Source organism: Bidens hawaiensis, unplaced genomic scaffold (genome assembly GCF_021521415.1).
Source record: "Bidens hawaiensis isolate Kalapana, Puna unplaced genomic scaffold, B.hawaiensis_p1.1 tig00048326_1, whole genome shotgun sequence".
Lineage (NCBI taxonomy): Eukaryota > Viridiplantae > Streptophyta > Magnoliopsida > Asterales > Asteraceae > Bidens > Bidens hawaiensis.
The window spans coordinates 86,039-108,967 of NW_027498657.1; the positions used below are offsets into that span (position 1 = coordinate 86,039).

Consider the following 22,929-nt stretch of genomic DNA (forward strand, 5'->3'; position numbering starts at 1 on the left):
AAGATGTTGATCAACTAGAATTCCCGATAGATCTGGAGCTAGCACTAGTCTGGTAGCAATCAGAGTGAGGAAAGGAGTGGAATCCTTGAAGCCAAATTTATGGACAATGTCATAAACGTATTTCTCTTGATGTATTAAAATCCCGTTCGCCTTTCGCTCAACTTGGAGACCCAGAAAGAAAGTCATCTCCCCCCCCCCCCCAATGAGCTCATCTCAAACCGGCTTTACATGACCTTGGCAAACTCTCTACACAGTCTATCAGATGTAGATCCAAAGATAACGTCATCAGCATACACTTGGAACAGAATTTCAACATCCTTCACCATTTTGATAAAGAGTGTTTGATCGATAACACCTCTTCTATAGCCATTCTTTATTAGATGTTCTGCTAGTGTAGCATACCAAGCACGATGTGCATGGTGAAGACCGTAAAGAGCTTTATCAAGACGGTAAACGTGATTCGGACGATCAGGATCTTCAAAACCTGGTGGTTGCTTGACATAAATTTCTTCTTTCACTTTTCCATACAAGAAGGCAGTCTTTACATCAATTTGATGTACTTTGAAATTCATGTACGAAGCATATGCCAAGAAGAGACGTATTGCCTCAAGCCTAGCTATAGGTACATTAGTTTCATCGTAATCAAGACCTTCACATTGATAGAAACCTTGTACAACCAATCTTGCTTTGTTTCTTATAATCACCCCCGTATAATATTTCTTGTTCCTGAATACCCATTTCGTCCCAATAGCTTTCTTGTTCTCAGGCATCTTAACTAGCCTCCAAACATGAAGTTTCTTGAATTGCAACAGCTCATCTTGCATTGCTTCAACCCATGAGCTTTACTTCAGGGCCACTCTGTAGTCCTTCCGTTAGACCTGTGAAATAAAGCAAGCAAAAATACATATGTTAATGGTGCAAGATTTTCTCCTTGTTTCGATGCCAACAGATTGAGAACCAATGATTTTTTTTGTGGGATGACTTCGATGTATGGGCAGTTGGGGAATATCTTCAACAAGGGTAGCAGGCTCTGATTGAAGATTAACCGTTAGATTCTCCATGGGATGAAAAATGCAAGGAGCATTTATGAGAACATCATTGGCTGATTGAATAGAGTCAGGTTGATCAACCAGATGTTCTTGTGGAATTTGTTCATCCCAGAGATGTTTGCCATAAAAAACAACAACTGTGCTAACCGAAGTAGATGCAGTGTTATCAGATTCAATACCAGTAGCAGCTTGAGCAATCTCATCAGAAGAGGGCGGTGTGGCAACAGATTCTACCACATCAGAAGAGAGACCAACCGCGTATCGCGATGGGTTGTCTGACAGCGAGACGCGTGGCCTGCCACGTGGCACACCGTTCTCCATGTGTCCCGCCACGTGGTCACACGTGGCACGTCGCTCGCCACGTGTCAACACGTGGTACACGTCTGTCACGTGGCGACACGTGGCAGACCTATATGGTGACTGGCCTGAGCTACGTCGCAATAGGCAAAGGGTGACAAGGAGGCCATCGCGTATCGCGATGGGCTTCCAAATTTTGCCTATAAATATCGGGTTTGAGCCCCCATTCCAATCCATTCCAAAACTTGATCACTCTCTCACTTAAAAATCTCTCTAGCTTTATATCTCGAAGTTCGTGCCAACCATTGATCGATTCCTCGTTTTCCGTGTCACTGTTTCCTCAATTGTTCGTACCATCTTCCACCAACATATCAACCAAGAAAACGTTTGTTATATTCCGACACCATGGCGATTAGTCACGAAAAGCATGCCGACGATTGGTGAAGTACTGGTGTCCATCGTATTGCGTGCCAAGGACGAGTGTCAAGAGGAAGGGTTGAACAAAAAGATAAAGAAGGCTAAAGTGGCGTTGAAGTGTTGCTTGAATAATTAGGGTTTGTAAGCCGAAAAGGTAGGCATGATGCCCAAATAAAATAATAATAAAATATTATAAAGGCTTAAACCTTAAGTCGAGGTTATACTCGATACCTCGATAAAAGAAAAGAAAATATAACAAAGAAAGAATAAAAGAAATTATGAATATTATAAATATGCATATATGTGTGTAAGTGTGTATATATATATATATTCTTTATTATAAATATTACTTAAGGAATAAATAACTATTCTTAAATAATAAAGAAAAGAAAAGAATACGTTTCTTAGAGAAGAAGAAACGTAGGGTTTTATAAATAAACTAAAGGTTTATAAATTACTTTTAAACTAAAGGTTTTAAAGTAAAATAAATTTTTAACTAAAGGTTCAACGAGGTAAAGATTATAAAATAAGACTAAAGGTCTTAAGCCGGATTGTATATCCGACTAACAAATGGTTATACTCGTACTATAGGTGAGAGATAGCAAGGGAAAGACCCTCGGACGGTGTTAGAAGCCGATCCCAAATTGAAAAGGTGAATACGCCCCCAAACATTACAAACATGTTTTAAATGAGTCAAATGTGTTATATGAAAATGATTTACAAGGGACTATGTGTTCCTAAAACCGTTATAAATAAGAGTATATGCCTAGCCCTCAGGCTGTAGTATACGTTTGTCTGGATCCTTACATATGTGGTATTATTCCGTGGGCACATCGCACCACACCTGGTCATAGGACGCTTTCCTGCGGGGAGCACGACCATGTGTATACATACAGGTACTTAACTAAGTCGAACGCTGCGGTGTTTGCTGAGGTATTTAGTGTAGAGACTCGAATTTATAAACGTGTTGTTTTAACTTTGTTATTCCTAAACCACGATGGGCCGAGGCATGCGTAGTCTCGAGGGGTAATAAAGTAAAAGAAAATATTTTAGCGTCAGCATATTCACCAGCATTCGTTGCTGACGTATTTTATTTACATTTTGCAGGTAATCAAAGTTAGCGCTTGATGAACGAAGAAGCTCAAGATATCCGATGGCTCGGATCTTTTGGTATAAACTTTAAAATATTAAAATAGTGGTTTGTAAATAACAAGTAATGCTTTTGATATAACTTAAACGGGTATTTTATAATTCCGTCTTTTGTAAAAGTAAATATTAAATCCACAAGTTTAACAAGACTTCCGCTTAAACACGCAACTCTGATTTATTTACAATTGTGGTACCAACTATTGATCATACTCCTAGGCCTTAGATGGGGGTGTGACAGATTGCATCAACAGAGGTTCGGGTAACGAAAAGGAACTTGAGTGTTTGCAGGTGGTGGAGTATACATGCCACGGAACTGTTTGATCAAGAGGCCATAGTCAAACAATCAGTCGATTCGCGTGCGAACATCAGTATTGTTAAGCTCTTGCCAGTCAACATTGAAAGATTCCAGAATCAGCATGGTCTTCCAATTGTAGACACGATAAGTGGTTTTGTTTGCAGCATAACCACAAAATAACACTCATCTGCCTTTTCAACAAACTTTGGATCAGGCTGAGCACCAGTGTGGAGTAGAGTGCATGGACATCCAAATGTCTTGAAGCAGTCGGAATGCGGCTTTGTCTTGTAGTATACTTCAAATGGAGTCTTCTTCAAGCGTTTGTTGATTATCACACGGTTTTGAATAAAGCAAGCAGCATCGATTACTTCACCCCAAAAGAACAAAGGAAGTTTGGAGTATGACAACATTGTTCTAGCAACTTCAATCAGTGTTCGATTACGACCTTTAGCAACCCCATTTTGTTGCAGAGTGTAAGGTGCACGGAAATGGCGGTCAATTCCATTTGAACTGCAGATGTGATCCATTGTTCGGTTGCAAAACTCTGTCCCGTTGTCGCTTCTTATACACTTCAACTTTGTGTCTGTCTGCCTATCCACAAGTGTAATGAAATTGATCAAAAACTGAGTGGTTTCATCCTTATGCCCTAAAAGTAAAGTCTAACTGAAACGAGAATAATCATCAGTTATCACAAGACAATGAGCTTTTCGGCCGATTGCCAAAGGATGGATAGGACCAAACAAATCCATATGAAACAGTTGAAGAATGGAATCAATGGAATTGATTATCTTGGGTTTGTGAGGGAGCTTGTGTTGCTTGCATTTAGAGCACGAAATACATTTTTCAATGCAAGAGAAAGTTTCAATAGGCAATCCCCTCACATAATCACATTTGACCATTTTATTCAAGTTTTTAAAGTTTATGTGGCCAAGAGTCTATGCCACAGAGATGAGTCATTCTCCAAGGTCTTAGATCTAAGACATGAAGCGGTCCTGCATGAGTAAGAGCTATTCATATCCAGTATATAAGCATCATTTTGCCTTGGAGTACGCATCAAAATCTATTCTTCTGGAACTTTGAAACCTGGTTTAAGAATCAAGCATTCATTTCCTGTGAACAAGGTGGAGTATTGTCGATCACATATTTGTGAGATACTAAGTAGACTGTGATTCAGTTTCTCCACCAAATTGACGTCATCAAACGTCAAGATCCCATTTAAAACTCTTCCTCTTTTTTTTATGTTGCCACCCACGTCTCCAGCTATAGAAACATGTCCACCATTAAACGGTTTAACGTCGAACAACAAGGACTCGTCTCCTGACATGTGTCGGGTGCAGCCACTGTCTAGGTACCATATATTGTTGATAGACCTTCTTGACTGACCCTACACACATTAACATCTTAATTAGACATGGGTTCCCAAGACTTAGTTGTCTCGGGAAGGTCGACCATCGAATTACCATCTTTTATTTCCATGTCATCAATTATGAAGTTTTAGGATGTGTTAGAGTCAGAAGAGCAGTCCTTAGGAACCCATGCACGTTCAGGTTTCCTGGTTTTAGAAGATTTTCCGGATTGTCTTCTTCTTGATTTTAAAACAAAATCCTCATATTTCTAAATCTTTGGATTCCTTTTCAGGTTTCTTTTTGGTGAATTCTTTAACTTTTCAATCTTAGAATTCCTTTTTGCTATTTCCTTTTTGGTTATCTAAAAAGGTGGTTTACTGGTTTTCTTGTTCATGGATCTTATATCCATTTCACTGGCAGAATTATCAGATTGATCATTTCTTGTTCTTGGGCTTGGTGTAGCCTTGGATCGGAATTGATTAAACTGACTGTTCTGGGTGAGATGGGTTAACACAAACACAACAAAGCCTTTTTCTATTATCCCTATAGAACTCGTCAGAAGTATGATATACTGGTTGTGGAGAATATGATGATTCTTGGAAAGGAACAAACAAGTTATCTAATCTATAACCCCGATCATCAAAAACATTTGAATAGAATGAATTAACATAATCTTGTTGATGAAAACCATAATAGATGTTGTCAAAGTGATTGTACAGTTGAGGATGATTAAACTGGTTAGTTGATTGAAAGAAAGAGTTTCTATGTGGCGGTACATATTTACTTGAAGTACTGGGTTTTTCATTTTCAAAACAATGTCTTTTGATTTTATCTTCCTCTACTATACAATCTCTTGATGATAACCCATGTATGATTGTTTCAACAAAAATATTTTCTTGCACGTTTCTATTACTGAAAATTTCGTCAAATACTGTTTCACAATCACTATCAAAAGCGGAAACATCATTTTCATTCACACAATTTAGAGAAGTGCCAACATCAACACTCTCACGAAGTACATGATTGTTCAAAATATTTTTTAAAGTATTATTATTACAGACAGGTGTTGGGCTATATTTAATGGTTTACACTCTATGTACTTGGGCATGGTTTTGGGATATCCAATGTAAACCGAAATATACGATTTTGGTGGGCTTAGGGTTAGCATATACCATATATACATGATGTATTTAGGTTGTTGGGGTGGGTGAGTCGAAAAATAGTGAGAGACGAGAGAGCTTGATAGTATTATTGTAATCATTGTTAAAGGGCTTAAGCACCCGACATTGAATAGAACGTGTGCTTTGAAGGAATCTTGTGTTCTTAGTGTTTGTCTGTGATTATACTGAATCAATCCATTGTTAGATTTTGCCTAACACATTGAAAGATCCTTCTCTGGGACTTACAACAGGGTTAACAACAGATGGTTTTAGATTCACACTTGAATCATAAAGTGAATTTAAAATTTTTTATCTCCATAACCCTTGTTCGTTTCCACACAATCACTTATGTCTACACAACCTGCCGAAGAAGATGAATTACCATTAGGACTAATTGATGGAAGAATGGGATCAATGGTCTTGGGGAAAACAAGAGTAAATGTCTTTGGTTTTGGCACGTGTCCAATACCATAGACCATTTCATCCTCGGGTGGGGAATTGAAACTAAAGTGAGGAAGGCTAGTGTAATTCTCATTAAAAGAAGGTGGAACAACAGTATTATTATAATAGCCTATTCTCGTCTTTTGTCTCACCCCAATCTGTTCCCCAATTATTCCATTAAGCTTATCAGAAGCTAACTCAAATTGATCAACAACTATTTTCCTTTGAGCAAAATCTAACTCTAACTTCTCAATTTTATCATTTAGTTCAATAACACGTCTTTTGTGATGTTCAACTAGTTTTTCAGCTTGGAAAAGTTTTTCATTAAGCTTAGCCATATCATTATTGTGAGTTTTAATCCTAGTGGCAAATATCTTTTCTGCTTTCCTAAGATCATCGTTCTGGCATTTAATGCTAACATTATCATCTATAAGGGCATCATTATGAGTTCTATAGTTCATAACTTTATCAATACAAGCTTGTGAGCAAATTTTGTGTACCTCGAGAATGTTAGAGGCAAGTGGAGGTGTTCCAGAAGGTGGGTTTGATGAGGAGATTGCTTCATGTGCAAAGACCATTCCAGCAAAGGTCAGAGGATTCTTCAGCTCTTTAAAGTGGTCATCTTCCCAATCTGGTTGAGTTGCTTCAGTAGTTCTGTTGATCATAGCCTTTGAGCTTGACTCGAAGTTCCCTTTGGATGTACTTCCTTGACCAATTTTCGGGACTCGTGACTTCGAGGAGTAACTTGGAACGTGCTTCTTGTCATTTCTTTTAGCACCCTCATTGTCAAACATCTCGGTGATCTTGATGTCATTAATAGCCATAGGTGGATTGGTGCATTATCTTGCAAAATGACCCGATTCATTACAGTTGTAGCAACGTAAATTTTCCTTCTCAAACCCAACACACTTCCCATCTGAATCTCTGAAACTGTTCTTTCCATAATTTTTCATAAAATTTGAGGCTCGGTGAACAACTATGGCCATCTAGTATTTGATGTCCATTTTCTTGAGATCCTTCTTTTGATCTCGAGAAGGTCTCCTTGCTCAAATGAAGGAGGAAGTAGTTTTCCTTGTAACAACTCTTCATGGCTTTTCATAAAGGCATGGAACAGTGTCGCGTTAGAGTCATCCGCTGAAAGAGTTTGAGGAGCAGACTGAGCTTCACTGCTTGTGGGTTTCTTGATTCCATGGGCTTTTAAGGAATGTGCAGCGGCTTTGTCAACTGCGTCTTGAAAGGAGCTTGAACTTGATGGTGCTTGAGGGGTTGCAGTTTTCTTGAAGGTAGAATTAGTAGTATGAACAGTAGGGTGTGTTTGGCTTAGAAATGTTGTTCTTATTCCTGATCCAGTGGATATCCCTGCTTGATTGAGAGAACTAATATGATTACCTATTCTGAGTTTGTCATACATCTCAAATGACTTGATAGTTGATGTCAAATCAGCAAGAGAAGTAATCAGGAGGTTGGTTGTTCTCTTGATTGTGATTACACTGCTATTCCAGGTATATGGAAGGGAGTTAAGCAACTTGTCATTAATTTCAATGTGGTCATATCCAATACTCTTGATCTTGGTAATCAACGTTTCAAATCTATGAATGAGGATAGTCACCAATTTTCCTTTCACATGGTTGAACATGTGACTCACCCTTCAACATTCCTTTCCTGCTATTCCTCATCTCAGTATTTCCCTTAAACTTACTAACCAAGGCATCCCGAAGACCCTTAGCAGTGGTATAGTCTATCAAAGTTTGAGCAATTTCACGTGAGAGTCAAACACTAAGAACACCATACGCTTTGTGTTCTTCACTAAACATCTTTATATCATTATCAACATAAGAAGTCACGGGCTTAGGAGCTTGGCCATCAGCAGTGGTAGTCATGGGAATGTGAGGACCTTTCTCAATTGGTCTAAGAATTCATGGGAATCGAGAATTCTAATGTAGTTCTTAAAACGCCTTCTGAACTCTTCAAAGTCATGGTCCCAATTCAGCAGCTTTGGAGGCTTAGTTATAGTTCCGGCCTCGTTCTCAAAGATCAAGTAACTTCTTACAGCTTCATTTCTAACTTCTTCATTTGAATTAGCCATTTCTAAAACAAACTTATGATCAATCACAAGTTCAAACATATTCTGCGGAAAAATACAAGTCCAAAGTAATCGAATACAAATGTAATTGAATCGTTAACTGTTTCAGAGGAAAAACTGACTAAGTGTGATGTAACAGAATAGGAAAGTAACTGAATGACAGAGTAATCTAATAGAATGGTTCAAATCTAATCGATTGGGATTATTTTCTAATCGAATATCTTAATCTAATCAAATGGTGATTCGATTCGATTAGAAGTGTGATTCGATCAGAGATGTTTCTTAAATTCAATTCGATTACACAGAGATTCGATTAGAAAACTTTGAAGACTCTATTAGATTGGAGATTCGATTTGATTTCTTGATATACTTGATTCGATTACATTCAATTCAACAAGGAAACCTTCAATTCGATTACAGAACACTTGATTCAATTAGAGAAGCTTGTACTTAATGAAAGTACGGATTGTACTTTCTGTCACCTTTTCAACTCCTTTTTAAGGAAATCACATCAATAACTTTGACACTTTATGGATCTATGAAAAATCCATATTTTAACACCTTTAAACACCATATATTGAATTTTGAAGCACTATAACACTTGAATCTTCACAAATTAACACACAAACTTAAACCCGAAGCTTGAACACTTGAAAAATTGAACTTATGAACACTTTATCTTCACGTTAAGGTACCCGTAACCCACTTCAATACTTGAAAATCTGTCATCAACACAAACAAAACCAAAATTCAAAATTGTGACCCAAGATCCACAACTAGTAGAGCCCGAAAGCTCTGATACCAATTGTAGGTCCCTTGGATGAATCAAACAACACAACACTAGTCTACTTGGATCAATCTCAACACTAGCTAGAGGATATAACTAGTGAGGACCGAGATCTCGGATCTTGTTTGGTATTGATTATTACCGTGAGGGTGAGGAGAAGGAAGAGAGAATGAGAGAGTTTTGTTTAGGATAAGTTTAGTAGATTTGACAAAAGGTTTGTTTGCATGAGATGCACACACAATTTATAGTGTGTGTTCTCATGCACATTCTATATTATTAACGGCCCAATGGGCTTCACAATACATGGCCTTGGGCCCAAACATATAAAGAAACATAATCCTACTAGCTAACATACATAAATGTTAAGGCATAATCAATTACAAAAGACTAAACACAAAATGGGCCTAACAGGGGACCATTTGACCCAGCACATCCGGGTAACTGACGAGCAGCTGTAAACGGTAGGCATGGTCTTAAGGGCGGGTGGTAACATTTCATGACATTATTATTATTATTTCACTATGGTTGTTTAAGACACATTTATTTTGTTTGCTTTGTTTGTTATGGCTGGTTATACCGAGCCATTAGACTTGGAACTTATTGGGCCCGTGTTGTAACAACTCGGACTTTTCAAATTTATTTTTTATTAAATACCCGACCCAATTCGCTATTAGGGAAATTTTATCATTTTTATCGAGTAACTAATATTTTATTTAATTGTTTATTATAAATAATTATTATGTACAAAATAACTTTGAAGTTAAACAATTTTAACCCAAAAACTATGCCCTAACCCTTTTTGTTCCCACCCTTATAATATAGGGACCTTTAGGCAAATATTTATTATATTATTATATTCTAAACCCATACCCATATACCCATCATCCATACCCGACCCACTTCACAACCCGGAACCCGTTTAACATGCTTGGACCTCAATTCTCATCACAATCATGGTAATTGAATCTTTGGAGATGTTATACATTCCAAGTCCGGCCTACCGACACTGTTATTATGGTAAAACGATCTATAAAGATTTGTATAGCTTATTAGGTTAGGCCGACACAACCTGATATTCAAAACGCAATATATTGACCACCATAATTTAATTAAACTTGTAGAAACCATCTTTATACCATTGCCTACAATACCCCCATAGTCAATTGGATTATAATTGTTTGTTGTATCGTGTTCTTGATAAACCATCGGCCGACCCTTTAACGATCGATTAACCCATCAATTTAACATCTTAACAAGTAATTATTTATATTAGATTACTCGTCGTGATCTGCTCTCTTTAACCTTATGGTTAATCGGCCAATCGTTGAATGATTTGACTGATTGATTGTTCTAGGGTTCCTTCAATATTCTGGGTTTGTATTTATGTGGTTTAGTGTAAACTGCTTCAAGTTGTATTCAACTAAACACCCTAGCCCTGATGGCTAGGGTGGTTGTGTTAAAGTTTAGGGCCGCTGGGGGTACGGGTTCGAAACCCCCCCCCCCCCCCCCAAGCTCCGTTTTGTTTGTTTTATTTTTGGTTTTTGTTTCTTTAATTATTAACTAATCATACTAAACCAATAATTAATATTTTAAATATTATAAAACCTCATGAATAATCAATATTTTTATCAAACCGATATATTAACCGATAACTTTTCCGAACCTATGTTATAAAAACCATATATAAATGTATATATTTGTGTATATATATATATATCTGTGTGTGTGTGTGTGTGTGTGAATATATGTATGAATATGTATTATGTACAAAAATTATTTTTAATAAGGTTTTAATCTAAAATATTTATATGATATAATCTTGTTAATTAACGTATTAAAGTTATAGTGTAAGAATTTTATAAAAGATCATATTATATATATATATATATATATATATATATATATATATATATATATATATTATCTATTATTTATCTTTTATTATTCATGATATTTAATCTTTCTTAATAATAGAAAAATATATATATATATATATACATTAAATGTATTTTTAGATTTAAATAAACAAATCTATTTATATAAACCATATAGTTTTATAAATATTATTTAAGTATTATTAAGTATTTTATTTATAATTATAACTTTATTACAGATATGCTACATATTATAAAATTGGTAAATAAAAGTGATGTTCCAAAATAATAAAATTAGTAATAAATTAAAGTAATGATTAACTTCCGCTAGTACTCACTCGATCATCGAATTTCCGATTCTCTATCTAGTTTTAGATTCGTCATTTAAATTATAGTTATTTATTCCGCAATTATTTTTACTTAGGATTTATTGTCGGTAATTCCCGAAGAGCATAATTTATCGCTTCATTTCGTATTCTTTCCCGCTTTGCTTAATTGTTAAGGTGAGTGTCCCACTCCCTTCTTTTTACCCATTTATATTGTTTTGGGGACATATGCATTCGTAGATATTCTACTATTATGTCATACTAAAACTTGCAACTGTTAAGTCATGTGTGTTTAACAATTTATACCTAACGTGTTATATGCTTATATATTTTACTTGAATACATGTTGGAGAGGTCCAACATATTCGCAGACTAGTATGATCATACGCCCGTCGTGTCACCTTTAATATTACATGATAGTACCTTGAGAACTGTGAGCAATCAGCTCACGCCCCGGCATTTCCATCTTAGGTTGGGGTGTGACACGTGTAGGGCGGGATGTGGATGATTCCACACCAGATTTTCAGTATTATTATGTTTGGATGTTTTGTAACATCCCGTTTTCTGATTTCAGTTAATAAACGAAATATAAGTTGTTATGAGTCGGTCTAGTGTTGGGTAAATGGATTTGGGTTATGGAAGAAATAAGGAAAGACCATGGGCTTAAGCCCATGATCAATAATTATATAAACCATTAATTACCCATTTAATCCTTCATTTACACATATCCCTTACACCACCAAAACACACACTTAAGCTCTCTCTCTAGTTTCTCTCTCACTCTAGCCGAAATATAGAGGAAGAAACGGATCCCGACCCAAGGTATGATAGTATTTTGTTGTATGAGCTTAAATCTGTTAGTTATGGTCACGAAACGACGAGCCGACACCGTTAAACCGTTTAAGTCACGAGATCCGGGTGGAATCGGGTATAAACCGAACCTATGATGAGCTTAGGGGTCACCTAGCTCAGATCTAGATCGAACAGGACGAAAAACGGCGACGTGTTCGCGGTTTTCCGGCGGCTTTCCGGCAAAGGCGGCGCCGGAATAGTGGTACGAGGATAAGGAATGTCAGGGAATGTTCTGACATTCCCTGACCTAACCCTAGTTCGCTAAGGGTAATTAGCGAATTAGAAGTAATTCGCTAAGCTGATTCGTCTGTGGAAATGTAACGAATTATCTTCAGTTCGTTAAGGGAAAAGATAGCGAATTACCCTTGATTCGCTATAGCTAAAAGATAACGAATTAGTCCCAAATTCGTTATAGTCATTCGTTAAAGGAAATAACGAATTAGAAGGTCCAGTTCGCTACTTGGACCGGATCGCTATGGACTGATTCGTTAAGAAGTTCAGTTCGTTAAAGGGGTCGATTCGCTATGAGAAGTAGTTCGTTATGATAACCCAATTCGCTAAGAATAGGTAACGAACTAGAAGTTTACCAGAATGGCAGAAATGGTCCCTGGACTTAGAAAAGAATGATTTAAATACAAAGAAGCCCTTGGACTTTAAGTAGCAAATTATTTAATGGTTCAAAATCCTAATGGAAAATGTGTTAAGACAGTTAAATACAAAGCTTAACCCCAACCAAGGGCTCTGCCCCTTGGACCCCGCTAGGGGCTGCCGCCCCTAGAACCCCGCTGCCAGGGGCGCTGCCCCCGGACCCCCGTTCATTGTGGGTTATATAAAGATAGATGTACGATACGAGTAGCAATAGTTAATTGATTCATGTAAATTATTATACAGTTAGTCGTGCCCAACTGAAGAAAGGAATAACTATTAACGGTGAACGTAACCGACTTCAGGTGAGTTTCTAGCCCCACTTCCTTGTTATGTTTTCGGGGCTGTGTGCATACTCGATGTGATAGTTAATACACTTACCTCAAGTGGTAAGTGTATGCCTTGTATGATGTATGTATGATGATTGCTTGATGGTGCTTGAACGATCTTCGGATATTGCATGTACCGTCAGGTGGTAGCTAAAGATGTGATTGCTATGTACGATGTAAGATAAAATGCATGAATGAATATATATGATGTATGCATAATGTACGTATGATATGTTAATGGTACGTGAACGCTCTTCGGAGATTGCACGTATTGTCAGGAAGAGTATTTAAGAATAGGTGTAGTACGAAGCGATGGAAGAAAGGGTACTGGACCTTAATGATATCCGAGGATGAAGGGTACCGGACCCTAATAATATCCGAGGATGAAGGGTACCGGACCCTAATAATATCCGAGGATGAAGGGTGACCGGACCCTAATAATATCCGAGGTATGTAGGGTGAAACGCCCTTTATAATGTATGATTAGATATGAATGTGTATGGACGAATGCTGATCATGATATGTATGTAATGCGTACCTTCGGGCATGTATATGTGTATGAAAAGTAAGTTATGTAATTAATTAGAACTCACTCAACGTAGCTGACTTTTAGTATGCACGCAGGCAAATAGGTTGAGGCAGCTGGCGTGACTGAAGACACATGGCATGGAATCGAAGATACTGGCATCTCGGAGAAATGTTGTGATGTTTTAAAGACTATGTTTTGTTTTAATTGACTACGAATGTTTTATAAGACATGATTTGATGGTTATGAAAAATGTTATGGTTGAAGTTTTATTATTCCGCGAAAGTTTTTATTAACTCTGATATTTAGAACTGCGTTTATGAGTAAATCCAACGTACAAAGTAGGGCTACCGGTAACGGGGCCTTACATGTTTGTTGGTTGTGTGCAGTTTTTATAATATGGGTACACTACAAGAAAACGGATGAAAAACAGGGGACGCTCTGTTTTGACAATAACCAAAAGTAAATTCAAAAAAAAGTTTTGCAAATAACCAACTAAAAATCTACTATAACCAAAAAAATGAAAAAGTAAAAAGAAGTTTTGTAATAGTGAGAAGAAATTTATGCAAAATATGGTATTTGTACCCAATCCCTCCGTTACTGTGAGATAAACCTCATGCCATATATATATTTTTTCGGAAGCATTGAGTGAGTCATATGTTTCGTGTGATTTAAAACTTGTCTCAAGTATTCTTTTCAATATCGCACGAAGAGTTTTATAAGAAAGAAGGCAATATTATCACAATTACCTCAAACTATTCTCCAAATTACAACACAAAAACCAAAATCCTTACATTACCACTTTATCCCTCGCACCGGTAAAATACAACACTGGTCGTTTACCGGCAAACCCTAAAGAACTGGGATGCATTCTTTCGATTTCAATTTTCTTTGCTACATACATTTCGCAAAACCTGGGTTGCCTTAAGAACTTAGCGAGAGAATTTTTCTCTTTAGCAATGAGGAGAGGAAAAAGTGGCGTCAAGACGAACAAAGGCCAAAATTTTGTGGAGTTTCCAAAAGCACAATGAAAAGAAGAGCAAAAAGATACGAACGATGCTTAAGATGAGAAAACTGGTCCCACGAAGGAAGATGTAGAAAAAGTCAAACTCAGTCTCAATATGAATATACCGATCGAACCAATGAGGGTGGGTGCTATTAGGCTCAAAGACGAACGATCCATTAGAGTTGGAAGTTATGTTCAAAACAGGATTGAGGAAGAACTGATCCACATCCTTGACAAAACTGTTCTTGACCATCTGACCTTAACAGAGTCACTAGATTTGTATAAAAATTAAGAGATAAGGAACTAGACCATTGAATACATTTTGAGACTCCCGATAAGCAGCAGAAGTTGTATTTACCATATTTACCATCATTAACCTTAACCCTTGAACCACCACAAAACACCAAATCCCTACTCTCACAAAACCAACCACCAACCCTTGTTACCTTCTGACTTATGCAACCCTTCACAAGGGGGAGATTTGAACTCGTCACAAGCTTATTTATCATGGGTCACATTTTGGCTAAGAGTGTTCACATACATACATCACAGGTATGATCAGATATAAAACCTAGGGTGAGTGAACATTGTGAGAACGTGACATTTTGCATAAACAGAAGCTCATAAAAACAAATCGCCTTTTTATATATCACTACATATATTCCTATGATTCAAGGTTGGTTATTTTGTTCCTATTTTCTTGTAACTTGTTCGGGGATGTTTAAGCTATGGTCCTAACTTTCTATTTTTAGAGAACATTTATAAGTAGCTTGCTTGTAAATTAGGAAGATTCAAGTGTGGGGATGTTTGATGTATATAAATTTATACATCATTAAAGCATCAAATAATCTCTAAAAACTGCAACTTTTATCGTACAATATAGTTCAAATAACTATTTATCATGTTAAATATATATTCAGATATATTCAAGCCTCAAATGAAGAAACGAAAGAAAATGCAAAGAAATATCAAAGAATATCAAAGAAAACAGCAAAACACCCCCCCCCCCATGCTTCATGGAACACGCCCCTATGTTTTCCTGTACAAGAAAAGACAAAATATTGGACAACTAGACACGGGGCCATGCTTTAGGGAACATGGGGCCGGGGTCACCTTTCAGAAAAAACAAAAGAAAATGTAATAGATACCCAAAAACACGGGGTCGTGCCTCACATAGCACGCCCTCGTGGTGAGTCAGCATGTACCATCTAACAAAGCAATTAATGTAACTGTACAGTTGGGCACGGGGGTGTGCCTCACCAAACACGGGGCCGTCCCTGAGTTCCTAGACAACCTATAAATAGATGTGCATGTTGCATTCAATTGGTGTGCTTAGAGAGATTTATATACGAGTTTCACTTATAAAACACCCACTTTACACTCATATTGAAGATCTTGTTGAGAGTATGAAGGCTTGGAGGTCATCATCATCATCATATATCATCATCATCCATCACCAATAAAGAAGAAAGATTCATCCATATTTTGTTAGATTGTTCTAGTTTAATCATGTGTCTGTTATCTTCATCTCATTTGATGTTCATAACTATGCTCATCATGAGCTAAAACTCCATTTACCATCTAATTTCTATGAAGAAGCTTTGTTTTACTTGATGATTATATTAAATATGTGATTTATTTTTAGTAAAGTACATGATTATTTTGCAATTATCCTTTGATGAGAAATGTTTTGTCACTTTAACTCAACAAATCAAGATTGATGATTAACACTCATTCATGATTCACTCATGTCTTGGAGACTAGAAATGGTAAAAAGAATATCTTGATAACTTATCTAAGATAAAACATGGATCCTTATATTGTACTTAGAAATGATGAGATATAAGCTATGATCTATTTTTCTAGTTTTGATAATTCTGAAATAACATTGTTAACACAATTGCTTAGGTTATCATACTAATTAAAGAAATCATATGTTAAAGGAATGTGTAATTATAATCTACTTAAATCAACCAATGGGAGGTTGTGTGACTAAACTATAACCACCCGAAGTTGTTAGAATTGGTATTTGAGAAATCGAAGTCAATCCTAATCTTTATACTTTACTAAAATTACTTGTTTACTTAAATTGACATTCTCGTGGTAGACATGAACTTATGTATGCTACTTTCTTTTATGTCATAGGGTAAGTTTACTTAGAAATGAGTGGCTATTCTATCATATATTATTAAAGCAAGTTTATCACATATTTACTTTATACTCATCAAGAAAGAATGGAGTGGATTCTTGATTTTAGATGGTACCCTTCATATAATTGATTTGCTCATTTAGAATTTCTCTTCTTGTTCACCTATATTATATATATATATGTATGTATATGTATATATATTTATATGTATATGTATATATATTTTTAAAAAAGGTTAAAAATCACCCTAAAATTATTATCTTCTCCCATTAAGTTAAAATGAAGATTTATTATTAGAAATATTTGTGTCCACGGATCAATATTTGGTTCTTACCAATACTATTCTACATATACGATATGTACACTTGCCTATTTTTTGTGTGGTGAGTCTTAGTATCTATCACTTTTATAAATTTAAAGCACGATCTTGTGCGAAAACTAAATCCATCATATTTTACGACACGACCACAAACACACAACATCAATTACAACAATAAAATATATAATACGAATTGTATAAATTCGAAATTTGATTACTAGATCAAATTTAAATGATTAAAAACCAAATTTGAATCTTCAAATTCAAATGCGAGTCGAGTTGAATTTTTAGTTCCTCAAGTTCATTGCTAATACTAAACACCCATGTATTCATCAAAACTTGTCAATTCCTTAAAATAATAAAAAAAAATTGTTAAAAATGGCTATTTCAAATATTTTATAATATGGGGAAGATTAACATACAAACAAATTAAAATGTGCTAACCTTACGAATCAAATAGTGTAATTATATATATAATAATTGTAATTATGTAGGTAGTTGTTTTGCATGCAGTGTTTTGTATGTAGTGTAATTATGTTGTTTATAGTTTTGTCACGTTGTAATCACACTACACTATATTCTTCTTCATCATCATCAAATAGTGACTTGCAAATTGCCGTTCGTTCTAGAAGCTTAAAAATGATTAATAAACTATTAAATCGATTGGTTTGATTCACATTTTAATTGATAAGGTATTTATAGTTTCAAATCGATTTCTTCAACCGATCGATTGATTAGTAGATTGGTTGGTCGGTATTGATCGATTAGGTTTCAATTGATTGATGAGTTGCGACGAGTGGAAGAAATAGATGGTTTCAAAAATTCCATGTTGAAGGAGCTTCAACTAATCGATCTAAAAAGAAATGGAAATCAAAATCAAGAGAGTGCTCAAATCACGTTTATCAAAATGATTGATCTGTATTTGTATTTACGACTTTCAAAACTTCAATTAGTTAAGTCCGCATGATTTAGTCGTTTCCTTCACTTCTCACGTTCAACACGTTATATTTAAAGCATGTTTGGGATAGATTTTGAAAACTGCTTATTGACTTACTAGCTTTTTCAAAAAGTCATTTTAAAAAATCATGATTTGTGGCTTTTTGAAAATAGATTTTTAACCATTTCAAAAATCTAAAATAAGTGAGACTTTTGTTTTTGCCAACACTCTTTTAACTTATTGACTTTTTGAAAAAGCAATAAGAACATTCTCAACTCATTTCGTACCATATCCATATAATTACACTAAAAATCATTATATGTTCTCTTCTTTTTTTAATTAAATAATATATTTTTATACCTTTATTATAAAGAAAAGTTTCCAAAATAGTTCATTTCAAGAAAGAGAAACCATATTTGACCCAACAATTTTAGATAAATCCCAACAAGTCCCACTCAAAACTCATAGAGCCGTGCCATTTGGGTTCGTGCCGTGAGTTTTCTCTATCCAATAAAATACTGCCATATGTCTGATGTATAACATGGGCCATGACATTTCAACCTAAATCCGTCGGATCCGTGAATTTTAAAAGCAAAACCGTGTCCGTAATGCTTCACCATACTTTTGTCTCATCTGTGAGATTTGATGCACTCACCATTAATTCACCACACCACCGCCACCACCTTCATGCCAGCCCGATCGGAAACACAATCAAAATCTTCAATGCTACCGAAGGGTGGGGTTAATCTCCAAACTCCAGTTAACCGTGAAAATGTTTCGGCTATGAAAAACATGTATACAAACTAGTCGGAGAAAGCTATTAGCTCATCGGAATTAACATCTCCAACAATGGCAAAGGTGCGATCAATCATTGATGAAAAAACCAAGAAAAAAACCAACCCGACCACCACCATTGATTCACCACCGCCATTTGCCACCACCACCAAACTTTTTCAAAATCTCACTAAGGAGACAAAAGCATGGTAAAACATCACGGAGAAAATTGTTTTCAAGGAGATGGTTTTGGTTTCAAAATTCCCGGGTCCGATAGATTTAGTTTGAAATTTCACGCCCCGTGTTAGACATCAAACACATGGCATTATTTTATTAGATAGTGAAAACTCACGGCACGAACCCAAATGTCACGGCTTCGTGAGTTTTGAGTGGGACTTTTTGGGATTTGTCAAAATTTTTGGGCCAAATATGGATTCTCTCTCTTATAATGGGCGATTTTGAGAATTTTCCATTATTATTATTATTATTATTATATTATATATATATATATATATATATATATATATTAGAACGAGCTAAGAATGCTTTAAGTCAATAATTTGTTTTTAAACTTAATTCCAAACATGTTAATTTGTATTTAATAACTCTTATGGTAAATTATAAGTAAAAAAAAATTCTAAAATATTATGTAGAAAGATTCTTTAGACTATAGCTGTCCAAAACATCTAGAGTAACATTAGAATATTTATTAAATTGGTCATTCTTTTGTTGTTTCTTGATTTCTGTCCTGCCTTCGTGCACATTCACCAACACACTCGCATCAATCACACTCCCAACAAATAACAAACACACTCCAAACTCCTCTTCTATAAATCTCACTCTTTCCCAACAACAAAATCACCTTAGATTTCAGCACTCTCACAATCTTATTTCACCAAGAAACATCTCTTTCACGTAAGATACATAATAAAGCCACTTACTTTGCATAATTAGCCTCAAAACCCCATCTGGGTTTTGGGTATTTCAGGATGCAAACAAGGTGTTTGTGAGATTGCCCCAAAGAACAAATCTTTGGTTTTTGTTTTTCCCAAAGATGCAATCAAGGTTAGTAACAATGGAGGAAGGTAAGGATCTAGTTATTAATACAATTAGACCAAGCCAATCTAGGGTTTTGCCATCAAGATTGCTTAGATCCATGCTGGTTCTTTTAGTTGCAGGCATTGTTCTTTCGATTATTACTATTCGCATGAACCGAAACCTAGGTGTTAAGAATATTGTTTCTGGAATACAACAGTCTTGTTTTCAAGAACCTGTTAGTTTTCAGAGTGTGATTAAGCCTCCATTAAGTTATATGCATAACATGAATGATGCTGAGTTGTTGTGGAGAGCTTCATTTGTTCCTCAGGTTAAAGATTATCCGTTTAAACGAGTGCCGAAAATTGCGTTTATGTTCTTGACAAGAGGGCCTTTGCCGATGTCGCCATTGTGGGAGAAGTTTTTTGTAGGGAATGAAGGGCTTTATTCTATTTATGTTCATTCTTTGCCTGGTTATCTTTCGAACTTTTCGACGTCTTCGGTGTTTTACGGGAGGCAAATTCCGGGTCAGGTTAGCAAGATTTATGTTTAATATTGTTTTTTGAGGTTATTAATTTACTACTATGAGATTCTTATAAAATGGTTTGACTTTAATATTTAGTTGAGTTATTATGAAAATATAATATGGGTTGAATTAGTGCTATAAGAAATATGGATGCTAAATCAGCTAAATTGAAGGTAGCCTGTTTATTTATAGCATTAGAGTATAGTGTCACACGAGATGGCATACACTAAAAGTGATTAGTTTGTCTGATAAAAAGACAAAATAAACGCACAGAGTAATATTTGTATGCTAAACTGAAGTTAGTACAGAATCATATGTATGTTTTAATTCTTGTTCTTGTATAAGTGTATTCAAGTTTGTCTTTAGGATTTCATGGATATCGTTGATACTTATGTTCCTTAGTTCTTGTTTCTGCTATGAAAGTCAAGTGAATGCCTAGGAAGTTACCTTTTAATTTAATGTTGATCATTTAGTCACTAATGTTATGATTTGTCAACTTGTGACCCAATGTAATTATCAAATGCTTAAGTTTAATGTTTAAGCTTCCTTGAAGATTGAGTGTAGTTCAAGTCATTAGGTCTATGTATTCAGTATTTATGAGACAATTATAGAATCATTGGTTTGATAGTAATGAGCTTAAGACCCTTGGATTGTTAGATTTCATCTTTGAGCTCAGCTTAAAGTAAATATTGACTATCCAACCTGGCAACCTGTATACATCATTTCCTATCAAGGCTTAAAATTGCACATTTTGTTTTACTAGCTATACCTACTTTCTCAAATTTGGTGAAAAAACTATGCTAAGATGTGTGTTTTCTCGCATTCCGCCACTTGGTTTGAAAACTTTTCTTTCACTGCCATTATCTATTGAAGTGTTTTAAGAAGCCACATATTCCAAAAAAACAATTAACTATAATACGTTGTGAAGTTTGTATTTACATTATAAGAGTTTCCCGAATTGAACTTGACATGTAAAATGATAGTGTTTTGCATGTACATTTCACCCTCATGATATTGACTCTATAGTTCACTGTATTGTCTTGTTGAATAGACAAATTATTGTTGCTGCATACCCTTGGTGACTTCATTGACTTTTTCAATATACGTCATTTGACCAGGGCTTTTACTTTACTTATGCATTTGATAATTTTATTCTTTAGCTTTCGGTATAAAGGACAAATATTAGTGGGTTGTGTAGCGTGCCATATTTGGGTTGGGGTCAAATGGGCCATTAAATGGGCATCGGTCAGATCGAGTTGGACTGATGTTATGGGCTAGATGTATCAAGTGCTTACAGCCTCACCTAAGTTATATTCAAATGAAATGTGATTATTACTTTAAAGGTATAATGTTTGTAGTCATATATTACATGTCAACACAGTTTGACTTAACACAATTTTCACCAACAAAATTTAGAGCAATATTTTAAATTTTGGCTTCCTTAGAGTTTAGACCTTGTTTAAATATGTTGTTTAACCCAAACTATGTTCGCTTGGGTGAAAATCACCCTTGATTTCTCTTAAAACTTGAAAATGATTTCTGCATATTGAATTCAAACTCACTTTTATCATTAAGTTTTAAAAGTTAAAAGGATAAAGTCCTGCAAAAGTAAAGGACTAATGTGTAAATTCAGTTAAAAGTCCATACTCCATAGGTTTCTTACATAATTATCCTAATTACAAATGTCAATTTTGTTCTTTATATATCTATATATAAACAACTTGAACTAACTTTATTTTAACTTTTTTAGATGGTGGAATGGGGAAGAATGAGTATGTGTGATGCAGAAAGACGCCTTTTAGCCAACGCATTACTTGACATTTCAAACGAGTGGTTTGTACTTCTATCAGAAGCATGCATACCGCTTCATAATTTCAGCATTATTTATCGTTACATTTCAAGATCACGGTTCTCCTTCATGGGTGCAGTTGATGAGCTCGGCCCGTATGGCAGGGGTCGGTATGACATCAACATGTTACCAGAAGTCAACATAAGTCAGTGGAGAAAAGGGTCTCAGTGGTTTGAAACCAACAGAAATCTAGCAGTCGACATCATTAAAGACACCAAATTTTACCCTAAATTTGAACGGTTTTGTAGGCCCGCATGCTATGTTGATGAACATTATTTTCCTACTATGCTTACTATTCAATCTCCAAGTTTGTTGGCGAATAGGACTTTGACTTATGTTGACTGGTCAAGGGGTGGTGCTCATCCGGCTACGTTTGGGAAGAATGATATTTCAAAGAATTTTTTCAAGAAAATACGTGAAGATCAAGCGTGTATTTATAATAATCAGCCGACTTCGGTTTGCTTTCTTTTTGCAAGGAAGTTTGCTCCTAGTGCTCTAGAACCATTATTACAAAATTCCTTAGATTTTTTTGGTTTTTAATTGAGATTAGTTGATGATTTTGGAATAGATGGGACCTTATTAGGTATTATTGAACAGCTTATGGCTGAATAATAATTTTGTTGTTCCTAGACAGTTGTATAACTATAATACAAAATGAGTGTTTGTATTTATATGAAATCTTTTGTGCAGATCCATAACACTTTCTTGTCTGTTTCTTGAATTTTATAAAATAACTAATGTAATGTACATGTCTTAAC

General features: G+C 35.5%; 1 protein-coding gene across 1 annotated transcript; it reads left to right on the forward strand.

Moving 5' to 3' along the window:
- Window positions 1-19,815: 19,815 nt before the first annotated feature.
- Window positions 19,816-22,770, forward strand: LOC143597463 (glycosyltransferase BC10-like). The gene is made up of 2 exons (XM_077075962.1): window positions 19,816-20,328; window positions 22,073-22,770. Exons 1-2 carry the CDS (start codon window positions 19,816-19,818, stop codon window positions 22,709-22,711), a joined length of 1,152 nt encoding a protein of 383 aa, XP_076932077.1. The 3' UTR covers window positions 22,712-22,770.
- The last annotated feature ends 159 nt before the right edge of the window (window positions 22,771-22,929 follow it).